General features: G+C 42.1%; 1 protein-coding gene across 1 annotated transcript in view; it reads right to left on the bottom strand.

Annotated features, from left to right (window-relative positions):
• Positions 1-414: 414 nt before the first annotated feature.
• The window catches only part of LAMC1 (laminin subunit gamma 1), a 104,849-nt gene continuing 87,829 nt past the window's right edge, over positions 415-17,434 (bottom strand). Inside the window, exons 19-28 of the mRNA XM_084866567.1 lie at positions 15,785-15,990; positions 15,033-15,112; positions 13,385-13,522; positions 12,699-12,843; positions 11,554-11,703; positions 11,179-11,293; positions 8,776-8,975; positions 7,636-7,794; positions 5,041-5,140; positions 415-3,444 (exon numbers count right to left, since the gene is read on the bottom strand). Of these exons, the coding sequence (XP_084722693.1) occupies positions 3,188-3,444; positions 5,041-5,140; positions 7,636-7,794; positions 8,776-8,975; positions 11,179-11,293; positions 11,554-11,703; positions 12,699-12,843; positions 13,385-13,522; positions 15,033-15,112; positions 15,785-15,990 (1,550 nt within the window). The 3' untranslated portion in view covers positions 415-3,187. The remainder of the gene's footprint in view (positions 3,445-5,040; positions 5,141-7,635; positions 7,795-8,775; positions 8,976-11,178; positions 11,294-11,553; positions 11,704-12,698; positions 12,844-13,384; positions 13,523-15,032; positions 15,113-15,784; positions 15,991-17,434) is intronic.

The raw sequence follows: 17,434 nt of genomic DNA, 5'->3' as shown, positions 1-17,434 counted from the left end.
CGTAAAGAATCAATAAAATATATTTTTTTAAAAATAGTCCTCAGTAGTCATTCGTCAAGTTTTGAGATGACACCAGGGGTAAACTACAGACGGCAGGCCCCTGGCCTGTGCTTGTCAATAGCTTTCCTGGGACGCAGCTACACTCAGTTGTTCCCGTGCTGTCCATGGTGGCCTTTCTCCTCCAATGGCGGAGCAGCTGTGACAGATATCGTCTGGACGGCAAAGTCTAGGACAAATATTTGCTCTCCAGCTCTTTCCAGAAAAAGCTTGCCAACCTCTGGGCTACACAGAAGTATCCCAATCTGAGAAGGGTAAGAGGAAAAAAATGTACACACACACAGAGGACTGTTCTTAAAAAACAAGTAAACACCTTTTCATACCTCCACCCCCCATATTCAAGACACACCAAATATGAAGGGTTACAAATATTCAGATTTTATTATAAATAAAATACTGGTTGTTTTTTTTTTAAACATAAAAATTGCCAAGTGTTGCATTTTATTCACCACCCTGGAGAGCAAGACTGTAGAAATGAAGGCACACAGCTCAGGTGAAGGCACATGGGAAAGGGCCACCGTGGGGATTAAAAACAGAACCCCAGGGGACAGCGGTCTCTGCCCCCGTGACACCCAGCACTCCGCAGCAGCCACCCTGTCGGTTGTATTAAGCTGTAAAATACAGATAACTGGAACTCTACAATGAGACAATGGCTATATTGCAGGGGTGTAATCAAGGTATCATCTTATAAAGAACCTTTATTTAAAAAATAAAATTCTGCTTACAAACATACCACACAGATGGAGGAGAAAAGAAAAGAGAGAAGAAAAAAAAAAAAAAAAAGAGCCAACAACAACAGAATCAAAGTATTTCACCGTTGCCCAAGACTCACTGGAGTGACCCTGACCCAGAGGCTGGATGGAAAACTACCCTGGCAGTCTATCTCAGGCCTCTTCCTGCAACCTTAACCACACGTCTATTAGGAAACGGCCACTTTGCCAGAGGAACTAGCTAGGAAACTCTGATGTGACAACTTGGCAAGAAGGAGCCATGGGTCCTGGGAGAGCAGGAGAGAAGCAAGAGCGAAGGCTTAGGGGTGTGCCACGGGAAGCCACCTCTGGTCGCAAGGGGAGATGGGAGGGGCAGAACTGAGCTAGGCGGCTCTCCCGCTCTATCTGGAGCGCCTCCCTGATGCGCTCTCAGGAATGATGCAATCTCTCCTAAGACTGACCCATCCCCAGCTCCAACCACTGCAGAACGGGCACCTCTAGCTCATTCCTGGCTAGAGCTACACTGATGTTGAAGACATCCTGCAAAATGTTCTCACCCCACCATCCCCTGGCAGCCTGGCATTCCTGCTCGGGAGCAGGCGTTAAGAGCAACACCGTGCTGCCGTTTAGGATCACACCGGGGCTACAGTGAAGCTGGGGATGCTGGCTGCGGCTGGAGGACAGCAGGCTGATGTTCGAGTGAGAAAACGGCATGCTGCAAACACAAGGCAAAGAGCAAAGGGATGGACCAGGTACAACCTGGAGAACTGCGGGTGGGAGGGGCAGAGGTAATCAGACACATTGTGCCCGGGACGAGGCGAAGTGGAGAGAAGTGAACAGACAGTGCCATTCTAGAAAGAGGACCAAGTATATTTACATAAATTCCTTATTCTATAATCATGATAAACAAAAAAAAAACACATTCACACAAAAATATAAATTTTGAAAATAATTAATAGCACCAGTGTGTCAGATAATAGTTTCTTTCCCCCGCTACGCAAAGTATAAAGTTGCATAGTGTTAAAGGCTATATATGAATCTCGAAGGCAGGTCGGTAGGAGGAAGGGGTCGTGTGGCAGGGAATTGTCACACTGTGATCTTAAAGGAAGACCACAGAGCTGAGGATCAGAAGTCGAGAAGCCCACTAGGAAACTCCACGTAAGGGTCTTCCCTCCACACATAGAGGGAAGCGTTCGAGTGGGTTTGAAATCACAAAGTGCAGGAACTAGATGGTGTCGGCAGCTGTATGGACTACGGAGGGCAAGTATTTGCCACCTGGATTTCTGCAAACACGTGTTTTTGAGGAATTCTAGACGATGGGAACGTCAGAAGAAATAAATGAGGCTAGGGATCAAATATGTCATCTCTTCCCCATGGAAGAAAAATGGATCCTGACAACAAAAACTGACCTAAGTTTTATCCCTTCGCTAGAAAAGTCTGGGGCTTGTTTTTCTTGTGTTTTGTCAAGATCTTAGGGACCAACTACTCTCTGCCAGATAACAACACTAGTTCCCATACCAACACACTAACACAAAGCTCTAAGAATCAGATTTGGGGAAGAGGGGGGAAATAAACAACTTTAGTGGTTATCATATCCCTATTTCTTCTTGCATAGATTCCATGGATAGGAAATATCAAAGGATGTCTAGTGGCAAGTACAAGCTGCCCATCCAGATTGAAATGATCAGCTGCCCAAGGATCTGAAGAATGTGTATCTTCCTAGTCAATTGTGAACATAGGAGAAGATGTCCGGCCCCATATTCTCCCGGGGAACTGGCGTGAACAATTGCATCCTTCCCCGGGGATGGCTCAGTGTCCTATACTCAACGTAGCTAAAGCAAGTGGTGACGGCTCTCGACCTTCTTAAGGACCAATACCTTTGGCACAGGAGGTTTGGTTACTTTTGCTTACGAGGAGGAGGGGCAGGAGACGTGGATGCATTCTCTTTAGCTATAGGCTGGTTATACTGGCCATCGCAATGCTACCACAAGCAGCCAAACTTTTCCTTCATAGAAACGACAGGACTGGGGCGGAGGAGGTTCTGTTGGCACCAGTGAGAAGGGGAGGGCTACTTGCCCAGCCCCGGCACGCAAGGGTTCCCACGAAGTGTGCACGCCACTGGAGGAGGCCACTGCGTGAGGATGCGTCCTTGCGCGGCTCAGAAGGGAAAAGTGTGGATATGGGAGCGCCGTCAGTGGAAGAGAGACTTGGTTAGATAAAACCCTTGGTTCCCGATTCATGATGATGGTTCCTTTGCTTCTCTTAAAAACTTTGTGACGTTTCCTGGTTCAAAAGGACAGCAGTGGCGAGCAGCAGAGAAGTGGGGGTCTGAAAAATGTCATCTTTGTGCGGAGGCACACCCCGGCCTCACAGCGGCTCCCGGCAGCGGGAGGACTGCCTGCCAGCCCCGGAGAAAGGCGTTAGGGCTTTTCGATGGACGGGGTGTTGAAGCAGCCGGAGGGTAAGGTCTTCCTGATGTCCTCCAGGTTGTGGATGTCCTTCATGATCTCCTCGATGTCCTTGTTGTAGTCCAGGATGGCGGCCTCCTGCTTCCTGGCTTCGTTCTCCAGGTCGGACACTTTCCTGTCCAAATCGCTGGCTTTCATTTCATCTTTGGCTTTGTTCAGGGTGCCTTCGATCTCGTTGAGCTTGTTCAAGTCCACGGTGTCCAGCTGCCCTGTAGAGTCAGAGAGGACCCAGGAGAGAACAGATGCGTTCAGAAAGGATCATTGAGCCTTTTTTTTTTTTTTTTTTTTTTTTGCCTTCACTCCACAAGCACCCCTGGCCTTCTCACAGAGCCCAGCAGCTGCTGCTACGAAAAGGCGGCCTGCGGATGGGACGTGTCCCTGTCGTGCTAGGGCATCCGCAAGGCAAGCCAAGCACCACGCCGACCCAACCAGGCAGGAAGCGGGAGGACGCATACTGAGTCCTGGGCTGGATGCATTCTCTGAGAAAATGGTTTTTGTGAAATGTTTCCTAAGTGCCCAGCCTTGGGACCTTAAACCTTGCTGTGGTTTTGAAGGTCATCTGGTGGCATTTAGTACTTTCCCCATGTAACCTGTGCGTCATTGCAGTGGCCTCTAATATACACAAACCCCTTTGGGCTAGAACCCGAAGCCTCAGCGCTGAGGTTCCAGGGAAGCTGAGCTGGTTCTGGGAGTCATGTCCTGCTCTCCAGAGTTAGACCCCACGAGGGGCCCTGTGGGCAATGGCCAGGGCTGAAATGCCGGCATCATTTCGCGAAGCTTCACTTTAAGGTCAGCGAGAAAGAGAGGTTTCTTTGGAAAGGAACTGCTTCCATAATAAATGGAAGTAGACTTCCACACACAAGTCAGCACTTCATACATGCTGTACTGTACTTGATTGTAACTGCTCACAAGGCCATGTGACATCAGGGATTCTCAGATGTTAAGTAATTTGCCCAAGTCTGCACAGCTTCTGGGCAACAAAGCAAAGATTCCAACCCAAGTCGGATGAACTTTAAAAATCCAGCTCTTTCTTCCACAAAAATCGGCCTCTTTTGGCTAACTTTCATTTTCAAACCCATCTGCTAGCACACCATTTATTATTCTTGACATTTGAGACAGATAAAAAATATACCCTCACTCCCCCCCAAAAAACACTGCCCAAACTTTAAAGGCTAGGAAATGAATGAATGCCTTGTACAGAGCTGTGCGGACTACAGTTTCCCACTTTCTGATGAAGGCCAGTGACAAAGGAGATCTGTCTTATAGGAAGTCTGCTCTCTATCAAGCTGGATGAAAAGAGGGTTCCAGTATGCTTATATTTCCTTGGGGGGGGAAATTGAGCCTTTTTTTTTTTTTTTTTTTTTTTGACATATAAGGTTCACCTCATCAGATTATCCTTCCATCAGCAAATGAAGAGAATTCCAAGCAGTGGCGTCACAACCAGCCGAAAGTGTTCTTTTATCACATCCCTGAAATCCTTTACAGGCACTGCCAGCAGGATGAGCTAAGGATAATCACTGTTCGCCTGGATCCTAAACCTCAGTCATAAATGAGCCACCCCTGCTGGCAGCACATCTCCAAACTTCTGTGGAGTCCTGGGACCACCGTCAGACACAATACCTAGTCAGATTCTATGGGAGGACCTTGTACGTACGTACTAACTGAAGTACTACAACCAAAAGTCAAGATTCGGTTCACACAAAACTTGCATCATATATAATATCTGTTTTTGAATCAACTACATCAGAGCCCAAGAACAGTACAAAGGATTCGGAGATTCCCTAAGTGACACTATGGCTACTCACCCAGCTGCTCCAAGAGGTTGTTAATAAGGTTGAGGAGGCTGGAGACGGAGTTCTTGGCCTTCCTGGCATTGATCTCGGCTTCCTGGGCAGCCTGAGAGGCCTGTGGGGGGAAGGGGGGGGAAGGATAAATGATACACCTCTCCTGACCGTATGCTCTCATCTGCTTGAAGCACTTCTTCCCCCAATGAGCCAACTAATTTCATTTTCCTAACTCCTAAAACCTCAATCTCTCACTGCAGGGTTATGTTTGTTTTTTTTTGTGTGTTTTTTTTTTGGGGGGGGGGGGGAGTTAGAGGGGTGGGTACATCTTCATGTTGAGGATGTTGCTATTTTTAATACACATAACAGTTATGAATAGGCAGGCACTCAGCATGCCTACACTAACTGTGTTTGTATTTCAAAGATCAGCATTATCTCCTTCTCTCACTCTCTCACTCAAAAACACATGGAGTTGTATTCATAATAAAATCCATCAGGCAGAAACAAGTTATTTTTAAAGAATGAGCACAAAAACTATATTTTAGACCTAAAACATGTCTTTCAGGACATTCTTAGAAGTTTGATTATTATTAGAAATGTCCTATCTTCAGGAAACTTTCATAATCAAGTGACACTCTTCAATAATTGTCTCCCCAACCTGCCGTGCGTGCACACACACACACACACACACACACACACACACTTTACATACCCCAAAACAATTTACATTTTAAAAATCAACCAAAGATAAATATAATTGGGAAAATTCCAGGAAACCTGAATAAATACACTTGTGCATGAGTCACAGGAGTAGGCCAGGGAAGAGGAAGTGTCCAAATATCAGAACACAGATGCTCTCAGAAATAAAGCTCCCTGGACACAAGCGAGTGGCTGCGAACTCCCTGCCACATAAATGCTTTTCTTAGTTTTGGGGTCAAGACAAGGTGAAATTTTTGGATAAGAACAATGTCAAAATTTTAAAAAGAAAAAAAAAAAAAAGCCTTCACCTTAATCACAAACCAATGATTAATCTCTGTGGAAATCACAGTCAGCCGTCCCTCCGGAGCCTTTGCAGGCTGCTCTGTGCACGAAGGACGGAGCTGTGGCCGAGAGCAATGCTGCTGCCCTGGCCCTGCTGCCCCTTCTGGGAACAACCATGAGCCTGTGCTCTTTTGGTTAAAAAAAAAAAAAACCACAACAAACCACCAAGTCACAATACTGGCCCAATGCTGGCCTTTCAGGATTGATAAAAAGGCAGATAGGATACTGTGTGTGATGGTGCGTTATTTACCAAATAGAAGTTATTTACCGAAAGGAACAACAACAAAAAATGGACCTTCTTTCCACCCTTCGAATAGAGCCCAGGCCCTTTTTGGAAGATTAACAAGAATATAGTCTTCTTGCCCGACCAGCATGGCTCAAGTGGTTGAGCGTCGACCTATAAACTTGGAGGTCACGGTTCGATTCCCAGTCAGGGCACATGCAGGGGTTGCAAGGCTCAATCCCTAGTAGGGAGTGTGCAGGAGGCAGCCGATCAATGGTTCTCTCTCATCATTGATGATTCTTGCTCTCTCACTCAATAAAAATAATATTTTTAAAATCAATAAAAATATATTTTAAAAAAAGATAGAAAAGAATACAGCCTTCTTCTTCCAACAGGATCTAAAACTAATGTTTCTACAACCAGATTACAGATGAAATCTGGAGACCCTCGATGAAAAACACCTATTTTTGCTAGAAGGAAATTTCCAGTGAGGCCACACCTTGCTACGGAAAATGAAGACAATCCAAAAAAAAAAAAAAAAAAAAAATGACAACCATCAAAAAAAAGCATAATAAAACAGGGTGTTGGCACAGGAATGCTTCCTGTTATCACTTCCTTAACGTCTTCTCTACCTACATGAGCTGCCTAGTATTTCTCCTTCCCATCCAAAGGCGAAAAAGACCCACAGCGAAGGGCCTGTTTTTTGGCAGGACTGGAAGTGCACAATGAAATGAGTTCATGTCTGTCATTCCTGTGACTGTGATCAGATGGAACTGGGAAGGAGTATGTCCACTGTGGCTTCATTCAAGTCTTTCAAAAGCCAAATACGGCATCAACCGTTTTTGGTGCATTCACAAGTCAACTTGGTTACAAATGGCGTTATCACACAAAAGGGGAATGATTCAATGTGATGCAAGTTTGGGATGGTTTGCCAGCTTCAGAAAATGTCCTTTTACACAAGAAGCAGGTTTTTGCCTCAAGGGAGCAAGTGGCTGGGAGAACAAGAGCAGGAAGGAAATTGACTTTTCATGGCATCCTTCTTTGTTCCTTTTTTTTTTACTTTATAACCTCTATGAATTATCCATTCAAAAACATAAACGCATACTGTGGAGTACCCTAAAGCCTCAGATGTGCAAAACAATGTTTTGATTTTAACTGAGAGCAGCTTTGGGAGGGGACAATTGTGCAACCACCTGGCAGAACATCCAAATTCTTTGTCTTCTATGTAAGTTTCTAACCCAATTCCTGACTAAAAAACACAATGAGAAATGGAAATCCGTATGAAAGAGACTCTTTTTATATGAAATACCCTTCCCTTTCTGCCCATGAGCACCTATGGCAATATCGCTTACCATCCCCGCCATCATCATATCCTGGTCCGCGTCATCTTGTTTTTTCTTCAGCTCCTTTTCTGCTTCTTGTAGCTGTTTCAACATATTGTTCACCTCATTGTCCAGGTCTGTCACTTCTGCAAAAGTCCTTTCAGCTTCTGCCTTGGTGCTGGTAGCATTCTAAGTACAAAAGAAAGAATGGTTAAAAAACAACAACACACCATTAACCTGTCAATGGCTCAAACATACAATCCAGAAAGAATAAGGCAGTAATTTATACTGGATGTTGACTTGCATATTGAGTTTATCGTTTATTTTTGTCTTCTACTATTCCCATTGTTAGTTGAGGTCACAGAGCTGGCAAATGCTGAACATTTTAATGGGGTACACTTTCCACCACATCATATTGATTAGATTCTTTTTCACTTGGGTACATTTTAAATTCAAGGCTGGTTTTGTTCTACTTGGCAGTTCATCATAATGCACAAAAAGACCATAATCCGAAAGTAGGAATATCTCATACAATTCAGTTAAGTGGAAACTGACTGTTCTAAAGAAACTAAAAACGTGTGATTCTCAAATATGTAATATTAGAATCAGCACCAACCCTCCTGTAGATTGACCTGTAGGTAGGAAAAAAGCCAGCCAGACAATGAGTAGAAAAGGCCAGCAGTGGCAGCTATAGAAATTCTAAATAGGTGGCGGCTTAGGTATGGCCAATATGCTTGACTGAGCAGCTTCAAAGATGTATTGACTTGGCACTCTATACAAGGTTGAAAAAAAAGGTCAACTGTCCAGGTCAAAGAACTGTCCTGATTTCGAAAGAGCCTAATTTATTTTTTGTAGGAAGGTGCTCTATGGGTCCCTGAAGTCATTTACATGCTCACAAACTCAGGTCCTGCCACTGAGATAGTAGAAGTTTTAGTCAAAGACCTTTCCAATGATTCTCCCTCCTAGATCAGAGGAGTTGTCTATTCTAATGCCTTATAAAAAATATATATATGTGTGTATATATATATAAATCATAAGGTTAGTTTAAGATCATTTTACTGAGGCCAAGGAAACATTTACCAGGGCTCTTGAGTGTCTGGAAGGAAACAGAAAAATAACTCAAGAAACACATGAGCAAAGACTTTGTTTCGAGAAGAGGCAAATACACACCTTCTGGACAGCGCTGGCAATCCTCTCCGCCTCGTGGGCCTTGTTCTTAGCCTCTGTGGCATCCGCTGCTGCATTGCCCAGGGCCAGCTGTGCCTCCCTCGTCTTTTCATTGGCTTCAAATATGGTCTGGTTGATGGCGGGGATTCTCTTTAGTGCCTCCTCTGCAGCAGTCTTGTTATCATTCACTCGCTTATCAAAGTCTAAAACAAGTTCAAGGAATGCATTTGAACTAGACACTTAACAAACCAAAGGGAAGCTTTCAGGGAGCTGAGACTGGGTTTTATGATACAAACTAGAGGCCTGATGCATGAAGATTCGTGCAAGAATGGGCCTTCCTTCCCCTGGCTGCTGGCACTGCCTTCACTCAGGCCAGAGCCGCCATTTTGCCTTTGCTCCAGCCCAGAGCCATTTTTCTATCTTTGCCCTGGCCCAGAGCTGCCTTTCCGTCTTCCCACGATGCCCAGAGACCCGGAGTGGCTGGGGCAGGGTGGACTGCTCCCGGCTACTGGGCGCCTGTGTATGCAAATTATCCTGCCATATTTGTTGGGGTAATTTGCATGCTCACTCCTGATTGGCTGGTGGGTATCACGAAGGTATGGTCAATTTGCATCTATCTTTTTTTAGTGTAGACAAGGAAAGTCAGGGGAGAAAAATGAAAGCAGCATGGACTGAAATCTCAGAAGAACAAAGCACACAGCTCTATACAGGAGAGTCGGAGGAATGAACATCTAGCTCTAAAAGGTAAATTCTTACCTGGGAAGTGTATTTTCAGGTAGAGTGCTGGGCATACCATCACTACCACCTCAACCAATACTAAAAACTGCCGTTTCCTTGTGTTCACTATGTGCTAGGTGCTGAGTGAAGAGCTTTGTTGTGTCTGTGATGCAGGCATTGTGCCATTTTTATATGTGAGAAAACTGAAGATTAAAAAGATAGGTAATTTCCCCAAGGGTTCACAGTGAGACGGAGATCAGCGATTCTAACTCAACCCCACTGACATTGGGACCCTACATTCAACCATCCTTATGTCAAGCATTAGTATTCATAGAGCCTGTGGCTACTTTATCAGAGATAAATCCAGGACTACATAGTGAATTCAGAACATTTCTTTTTTTAATTTGGGCAAGAAAAGAAAACACAAATATTGAGATGCAACTGGCAGAGAAAATTAAAGATAATCTCCATTTACTAAGAGAGGTCAGCTAACTAGGCATATCTAGGTTAAGTAAGTGAGCCTACCAAAAAAAAAGTTTCCTTTTTTTCTCCATATGCAGGAGTGAGATGACATGAGCTCTGGTTTTTGTTTTTGTTTTTTCTCTTTAAAATATTTCAGAAAAAAAGTAAAATGGGCCCTGGCTAGATGGCTCAGTTGGAGCGTCATCCTGTACAGCAGAAAGGTTTCAAGTTCGATTCCTTGTCAGGGCACATACCCAGGTTTCGGGTTTGATCACATAGGAGGTAACCAATCGGTGTTTCTCATATTGATATTTCTCTCTCTCCCCCCGGAAAATAAATAAAAACATATACTAGGTGAGGATTAAAAAAGGTAAGATGGATATTGGGGGATGAAATAAATGCAGTAAAAACCATAACTGTTGAATATGGATGACAGTATATAGAATTTATTATACTACAATAGTTTTCCCCTTATCTATGATTTTGCTTTCCACATTTTCAGTTATCTGCTGTTAATCACAGCCCAAAAATATTAAATAGTACTTCTATAAACAAACAACTCCTAAGTTTTTCCCAACTGGCGTGGCTCAGTGGTTGAGCTTTGACCCAGGAACCCAGAGATCACTGGTTCAATTCCTGGTCAGGGCACATGCCCACGTTGCAGGCTTGATTTCAAATAGAGAGCATGCAAGAAGCAGATGATTGATGATGTTTCTATATCATCAATATTCCTATCTCTCTATCCCTCTACCTTCCTCTCTCTGTAAAAATCAATAAAAACATATTTAAAAAAAAAGAAAAAGAAATTTCGAACAATTTTGAAGTGAATCATCCCCTTATCCAACCTAGGGTATCATGCTGTATGTGGAATTTAGGAAGATATTTTGAGAGAGACCTCATTCAATTCCTTTTAGTACAGTATATTGTTATAATAGTCCTATTTTGTTAGTAGTTATTATTGTTAACCTCCTTATATGCCTAATTTATAAATCAAACTTTATCATAGGTATATATATCTAGGATTTGGTACTATCTGTGGTTTCAGGCATCCATGGGGGGGTTAGAGGGGGTGTCTTGAAACATATCCCCCACAGATAAGTGGGGATAACCATTACTTTTCTAAGAATCGCATGGTTAAAATAAAAAATAAAAATAAAAAGGAATTTGGCCTTGTGGAGGAAGCATACAAATTGACCCTGTGACCCTTGTTCCCTGACCCTTTCCTACCTTTCAGGTTGTTGAGGATGTCATTGGCTTCTTGTAAGGTATTCCGGCCCCGTTTAGCAGCTTCTTCTGCAAGCGCCTTGGCAGCATCGGCTCGAGCTAGGAGTTGGTCGGCGGTCTGCAAGCACATGGCTGATCAGAGGCCAAACCAGCCAAGGTGAGCCCCCTCTCCCCTAACAGATCAGACACAGCCAGGCAGCCACCCTGAGACTCGCCAGCACCCAGCAGGCTGGGCCTGGGCATCCCGCACAGGCCCTGCTCTGAAGATGCCATGCTGTGCTGCCTCTGCTACTGTGGTGACATTACAGACACAGCTTACACGTGGACGGTTTCAGATTTTTGCCCCAAGGAATGAAGCAACCTGCAAATCAAACCGACCTGCTGTTCGACCTTGCCGCCCTCCAGAAGTTTCTTCACTTCGTACTCCTTCCCTCTCATGTCATCTCTGAGGTCCTCATAATCTTTTAACTTCTGGTCAATCAGACGGCTCAGATCCTCAGCTTCCTTCTTTATCTTATTTGCCTCATTCTGTGAGAAGTAAGACCATTCCATTTTATATCAAACAAACGGATGAAGGGGTAGGCTTAGCTACTCTATAATACTTAGTAGGTATTCTTAAAAGAACAGCATAGGTCAAAATATGGACCTTTTTAAAAATTGAGCATATTTCACACGTGGTGAAATGCACAATGCTTAGTTTGATGAATCTAGATAAATATATTTACCTATAACCAGCACCCCAACCAGGATACAGACTATTTCCTCCCCAGGAAATTCCCTTGCATCTCTTTCCAGTCAATTTCCACACCCATCTTTCCAATAACGCAGCTGCCACCAGTCTGATTTTTAGTATCATCAATTAGTTTTGCCTATTCTCAAATTTCACATATGTGGAATGATACAGTATATACATGTCTGAAGAGACCTAAACCTTTATGATAAAAATAAAATCAACACTGTGGATATAAGAAGGGTAATATAATAAATTTTAAGTTTTAATGTTATATATATATAAAACATTAAAACTTAAAATTTATTTTATATATACCATTTATCCAGAACCTGGTATGAGGATTTATTAGAGTACAGATGAAATAAAATACTACTACCAATTCCAAAATATTTTACCTGACTTTGAGCATCCTGATGTAATTTTTTCATTTAAACCATTCTCTTTTATTTCTCTCCGTTCTCAACCAGGTAGTGCCTGGGAGTGACGGACTAGGTGTACTCTGCTTTAATTAATCCAAGTATGTTACAATTCAGATTTAGATGAAAGTCTTAGGGGTAACTATTCATATCACTAAAGTATTCTCTGCTAGTTAACGTTTATAATCACAGATTCCTTACCTCAATTAGTTCTATTATGTGTATAAAACAGAACTCGCCTTAGCTGGTCAGAATAGCTTTTACCCAGACTGTGTGTGTGTGTGTGTGTGTGTGTGTGTGTGTGTGTGTGTGTGTGCAGGGAGGGGTGACAGTGACAACCAAAGCTCTGTGCATACAGGCTGTCAATCCCATACCTCCAAGGCTTCTGAGTCCACAGGCGACAGCTGGGACACGCTGGCATAGATCTCCACAGCTTTCTCCCCGGCCCTTTTGGCCTCCTCATGCACTCGGGCCGCTTGCTTCTCTAGATCCTGGGAGATGTTCTTCGCTTGTTCATACCTAAGGGACAAGAGATGGGGTTTCACGAAAAACTCAGTTGCTTTTGGCACCTTAATGTTAAGTGGATTCACTTCCGTTTAAATCACTAGGAGCGTATTTCAAAAACCTCAAAGAAAATGCCGCCTTAAACTGCTGTTGTTTAAAACCAACATAGCTAAAGTTTACATTTCATCTCATCAATTCTATTCCTAACATTTGGTCTACCTTATACTTTCTCATAACGACACTTTTAAAATATTTCTAACTCAAAGTGTATTTCCTCTCTGTTATGATTCTTCTTCTGTTTTCATTTATGCAGTTTTAAGTATCATGGCTAGTCTTGTTATTGTTTTCTGCAATTATAGTAATTGGACCAAATGATATCTCCATGGTTCTACATCCTCAGCTCCAATTATGGGACCAGGTGAAAAGCAGGACGAGCAGAAGAAACCTTAGCGCATGAATGCATGCTCTGAATCCGCCGGCATTTGATTTTTCAATGAACTGGTGTTACTTACAAGAACACTGGAATAGCTATAAGCCACTTTTAGATTTCACTCACTTCCTATTAAGCTCTTCAATCTCCAATGCTGTTTGATTTTCTCCTGCCAGTGTCCTCAAAAGCAGATTATATGCCTCAGTTGATGTGTCATTGGCTGTCTGGGCCACCCGGACAATGTCATCAGCTTCTTGTTTATGGCTGTATAACACATAAGAAAAAATAAACCATGAAACAGAGCCATCTGATGGGGAAAGCAGTAGAACTTAGGGAATGCTTACCTTATTACATATACTAATGTATATATGCATCTACAAATACTAGAAAATCTTATATCTTTGGAAATAGGCAATCATTTTAGTGGGCCTGGGTTTACAAGTAGCATTCTATTATATAAGAAAATGGTATTTTCCAAGAAAATTAATGGTATAAAATTTATAGGAACAAATGTTTCTATTTCTTCAAAAACTTGCCTACAATTACTTAAGAGTTATTTATATATAAAACCATGTATTCTAGCAAGAACGCCTGTATCTACTCATAAACACAAATCCCAGACCTACTCTGGTTCATTTACTACACAGTCTTGAAATAGCTTTGACTATTCAGATTTCTTACATGCAACCCCATTACTGGCCAAGAAAAGCAACTCAACACCAAATGGCAAGGAACATATCAAGAGGCTCTCCAGTCAAATAAATGCATTTCAGATGGGTAACCGCTAAGGTATTTTTCTTCAGCTCTAAAAGTTTGTATTATACTGCAATGACACACGGCAGTAGATAGCCGCTCATGTTGGTATGATAAACTTTCCTTCAAAATTCACGTATGAAGTACACTGGAATTAACTGATCTCCAAGATCTAATTTTCTTGGGAGCTTTCCATACTGTTTTCAGCTGTCTCTTTTAATCAGAAAATCCAGCTATGAGACCAGGAATGCTCTGTGAGCTGAAGGACACAGCTCACACATTCACATTTGCACACGTTTCAGCAAAATGCCAATGTAATTGCTCTGGACACCAGGGATAAAACTCCAACCTCAGGCTTTCCGAAGCAGCCATGAGGTTGACAGCTGTTCTGCAGTGCATTCAACAAACATTATTGAGTGCTTACTGTATGCCACACATTGTTTTAGGCACTGAGGACTTCAGTAGTATATAAAACACAAAAATGCCTGCCCTTACGGAGCATACATTCCAGCAATTTTATTTTTAAAAAAATTTTTAACTTGATCCCCTCTACAATTTAAAGTGTTCTTAAGAAATTACATGACACTTAATTTTTTTTTTAAAAAAAATTAGGAATGAAATGGTCTGTTTTCTTTGGCTAATTTTCAAATGTACTGTGGCTTAGTAAGTGGTTTTTCCTGAAGCTTGAAAATTAAACATTTTTGTTAAAAATAATTAAATTCTGCTGAGCTTCTTAGTTACCTATTAACTTTAAAGTTTTGAAATTAAACATCTAAAAATTTTATTTTTTTCAGATGTGCAAACATAATTTCCCTTCAAGCCATCATACTCTAATATCCAAAGTAAATATTCTAATTTCAAAGCAAAGGAAGAAAAGAGCACATGTAGCTGATAACATTCCAGAAAAGAGAGCCAGCGTTGCGAGGGAGGGTGGTGTGGAAAGAGCTTGCGGGTGTAGGATACGGGAACACACCACAGGCAAAGCCACAACTTCGCCAGGGAACAGGGGTCTGGCCATTACCGTTCCGCAAGTCTTCGTGCCTCTTCTGCCAAAAGGGTCATGTTGTTCGGATCCCCCGTGGACTCTGGCTGAGTGATTGACTGAAGGAGAAATAAACAAAACACTAACTTCAAAGGGCTGGATTACGGTATTTCATTTTAATAAAGCAAGTGTCAAAGCCAAATTTTTAAAAAACATGTTTTCTGACAGAGGATTTCTGAGAGAGGAAGAGAGAGAGAAAAACATCAATGAGAGAATCATTTGATTGGCTGCTTCTTGCACGGCCGCCTTCTGGGGATTGAGCCAGCAACCCGGGCATGTGCCCTTGACCAGGAATTGAACCATGACTTCCTGGTTCCTGGGTCCATGCTCAATCGCTGAGCCATATTGGCCAGGCAAAACTAAATTGTTATTAGTGTCATTTAGCAAAAAGAAAGCCTCTTCTTAATTTCAGAGATCTTTAATAGCAGCATCCTTGATTGTAGTTATTACTTCTAGTTTCAGGAAAGGATTAAAAGAAACTAGAGCCATAGAAGGAACAAAGCTAGAGAAAAAGAACCCAGATGTAACTTTGGTTCTGGATCCAGCTCCTGATAACTGTTTTTATGACTACTGTGAGCAACCTGGTTTTCTTGCTCCATGTTTAGTGACAAATAAAAGGACACAGGAGGCAAGTTAGCTGAAGGAGTGAACACTCCACTGACTGTAACAGACCTGCTACGAATTACCAAGGGATGCCCCCACCCCCACCTCAAAGCATCATGCTCACTCACCACGTTGGCAACAGCAATCTTTGCTTTCTCAAGTTCCCTGGACGCAATTTCAATCAACTGCTCTGTGCTTTCGACCCGGGCACGCGCTTGTTCAGCCAAGTTTCCAGTCTCTTCAATGGTATTCCGGATATTCTGTAAGCGGCTAATCTGGCTGGATAGGGAGTTATTCACTCTCTGGAGGCGATCCATCAAATTTTGATCAACATCTGCAAGGGCAATGCAGAAGAAGGTGCATGGATTATTGCAAGGGTCAGGATGGGGGACACATCACCACACATGGGATCCGAGGCACCCATCATCCTTACTCTTCCAAACACAGCAGCTTCCTGAAAAGTTTCCCCATCGGCAGAGCCAGTCAGTCATGACTGTGCCCAGTTACATTCATCACAGTGTCTGTCTGTCCCACTTGACTCTGAGATTCTCTCTCTCATTCATCACTATAACCCAGTCATAGTGTGTAGTCATGACTTAAAATGTTACAATCAATGCAAATAACCAAAAAACACCTATCGTGGACATACGCTCTTGACATATCGTTTTATTTTCCTTAAAAATTTACCTCACAGAACAAATTCTGGATTCTCGTGTAAAATTTACCCGGCCAAAAGCAGATGCATCCAATTATTTCCTTCTCTACATCAGTAATTTTTATGGAGTCAAAATTCTAGATATTAGATACTGACAACAAGAAATAAGCCATGTATTAAGTTTTTGTACTCTAACTGGAAGACTTCTCTAACACCGCATGGATACAAATTCATACACTCAGCAGGCAAGTCCATCACTGCAGCCCCAAATGTTATAACGTTAACGCGCATTTACTGCGAGCGTCTGTGATCCGGGCATCTCAGAGATGGAGAGCCCCAAAGCAGAGTGACCTCAGCCAGATGGTGAGTACCTTACTCATCTTTCCATTATTGCTGTTTAGCACCATGCTTGGCATACAATAGGCACTCAATACCTGTAGGAAAGAACTTGTCCAAATGTAGGAAAGAGCTAATTCAGAGTAAGAAATAAAGACCTAAAGTGATTTTAAAAAGCAAGTAAATTATTTAAAGTAACTTCTTTTTTACATCTTTTACTTTCAAAGCTTCAAAAACTGTTTCTTGTGAAGTCAATCAAGTATCTACTCAATTGTTTTCTTAATCTTAAGTCAATCCCTTTGCTGCCTGTTACAGGTCTCAATCAGATAATATACATAGAACTGGTCTACCAAATTGGGAATGATATTAAAGATGCACATAATATGTAAAATATATACTTTTATGTTTACTAGCACATATGCTTCTAATTAATTAGAAAATTTCCCAAGTAGACACCAATTTCCAATCTTTGCTTTTGTAAATACTGTTATACATTCAATATCTGTTTAGCCAATAATCACAGTCCCTAACTTTTCCTCACAAGAGTCCTTTCTACGAAAATAATAAAGCAGTGACTAACATAAACTCTTACTAGAATGATAGAAAACCAATGCTACAATTTTCTATTTAAAATAATGCACACCTTTAATGATTTTTAAAGAAACTATTTAGAACACGTTGTAATGAAAAAAATGTATAAAACAGAATTTTAATGTCTAATCCTTTTTGATGTATTTGGAGAATTTTTTAGGTTTACTTAAACCATTAAGTAGACAGGTTCTTGAAA

This window comes from Pipistrellus hanaki (assembly GCF_964339955.1).
Source record: "Pipistrellus hanaki genome assembly, chromosome: 18".
Lineage (NCBI taxonomy): Eukaryota > Metazoa > Chordata > Mammalia > Chiroptera > Vespertilionidae > Pipistrellus > Pipistrellus hanaki.
This window is presented reverse-complemented; position numbering and strand designations above follow the sequence as displayed.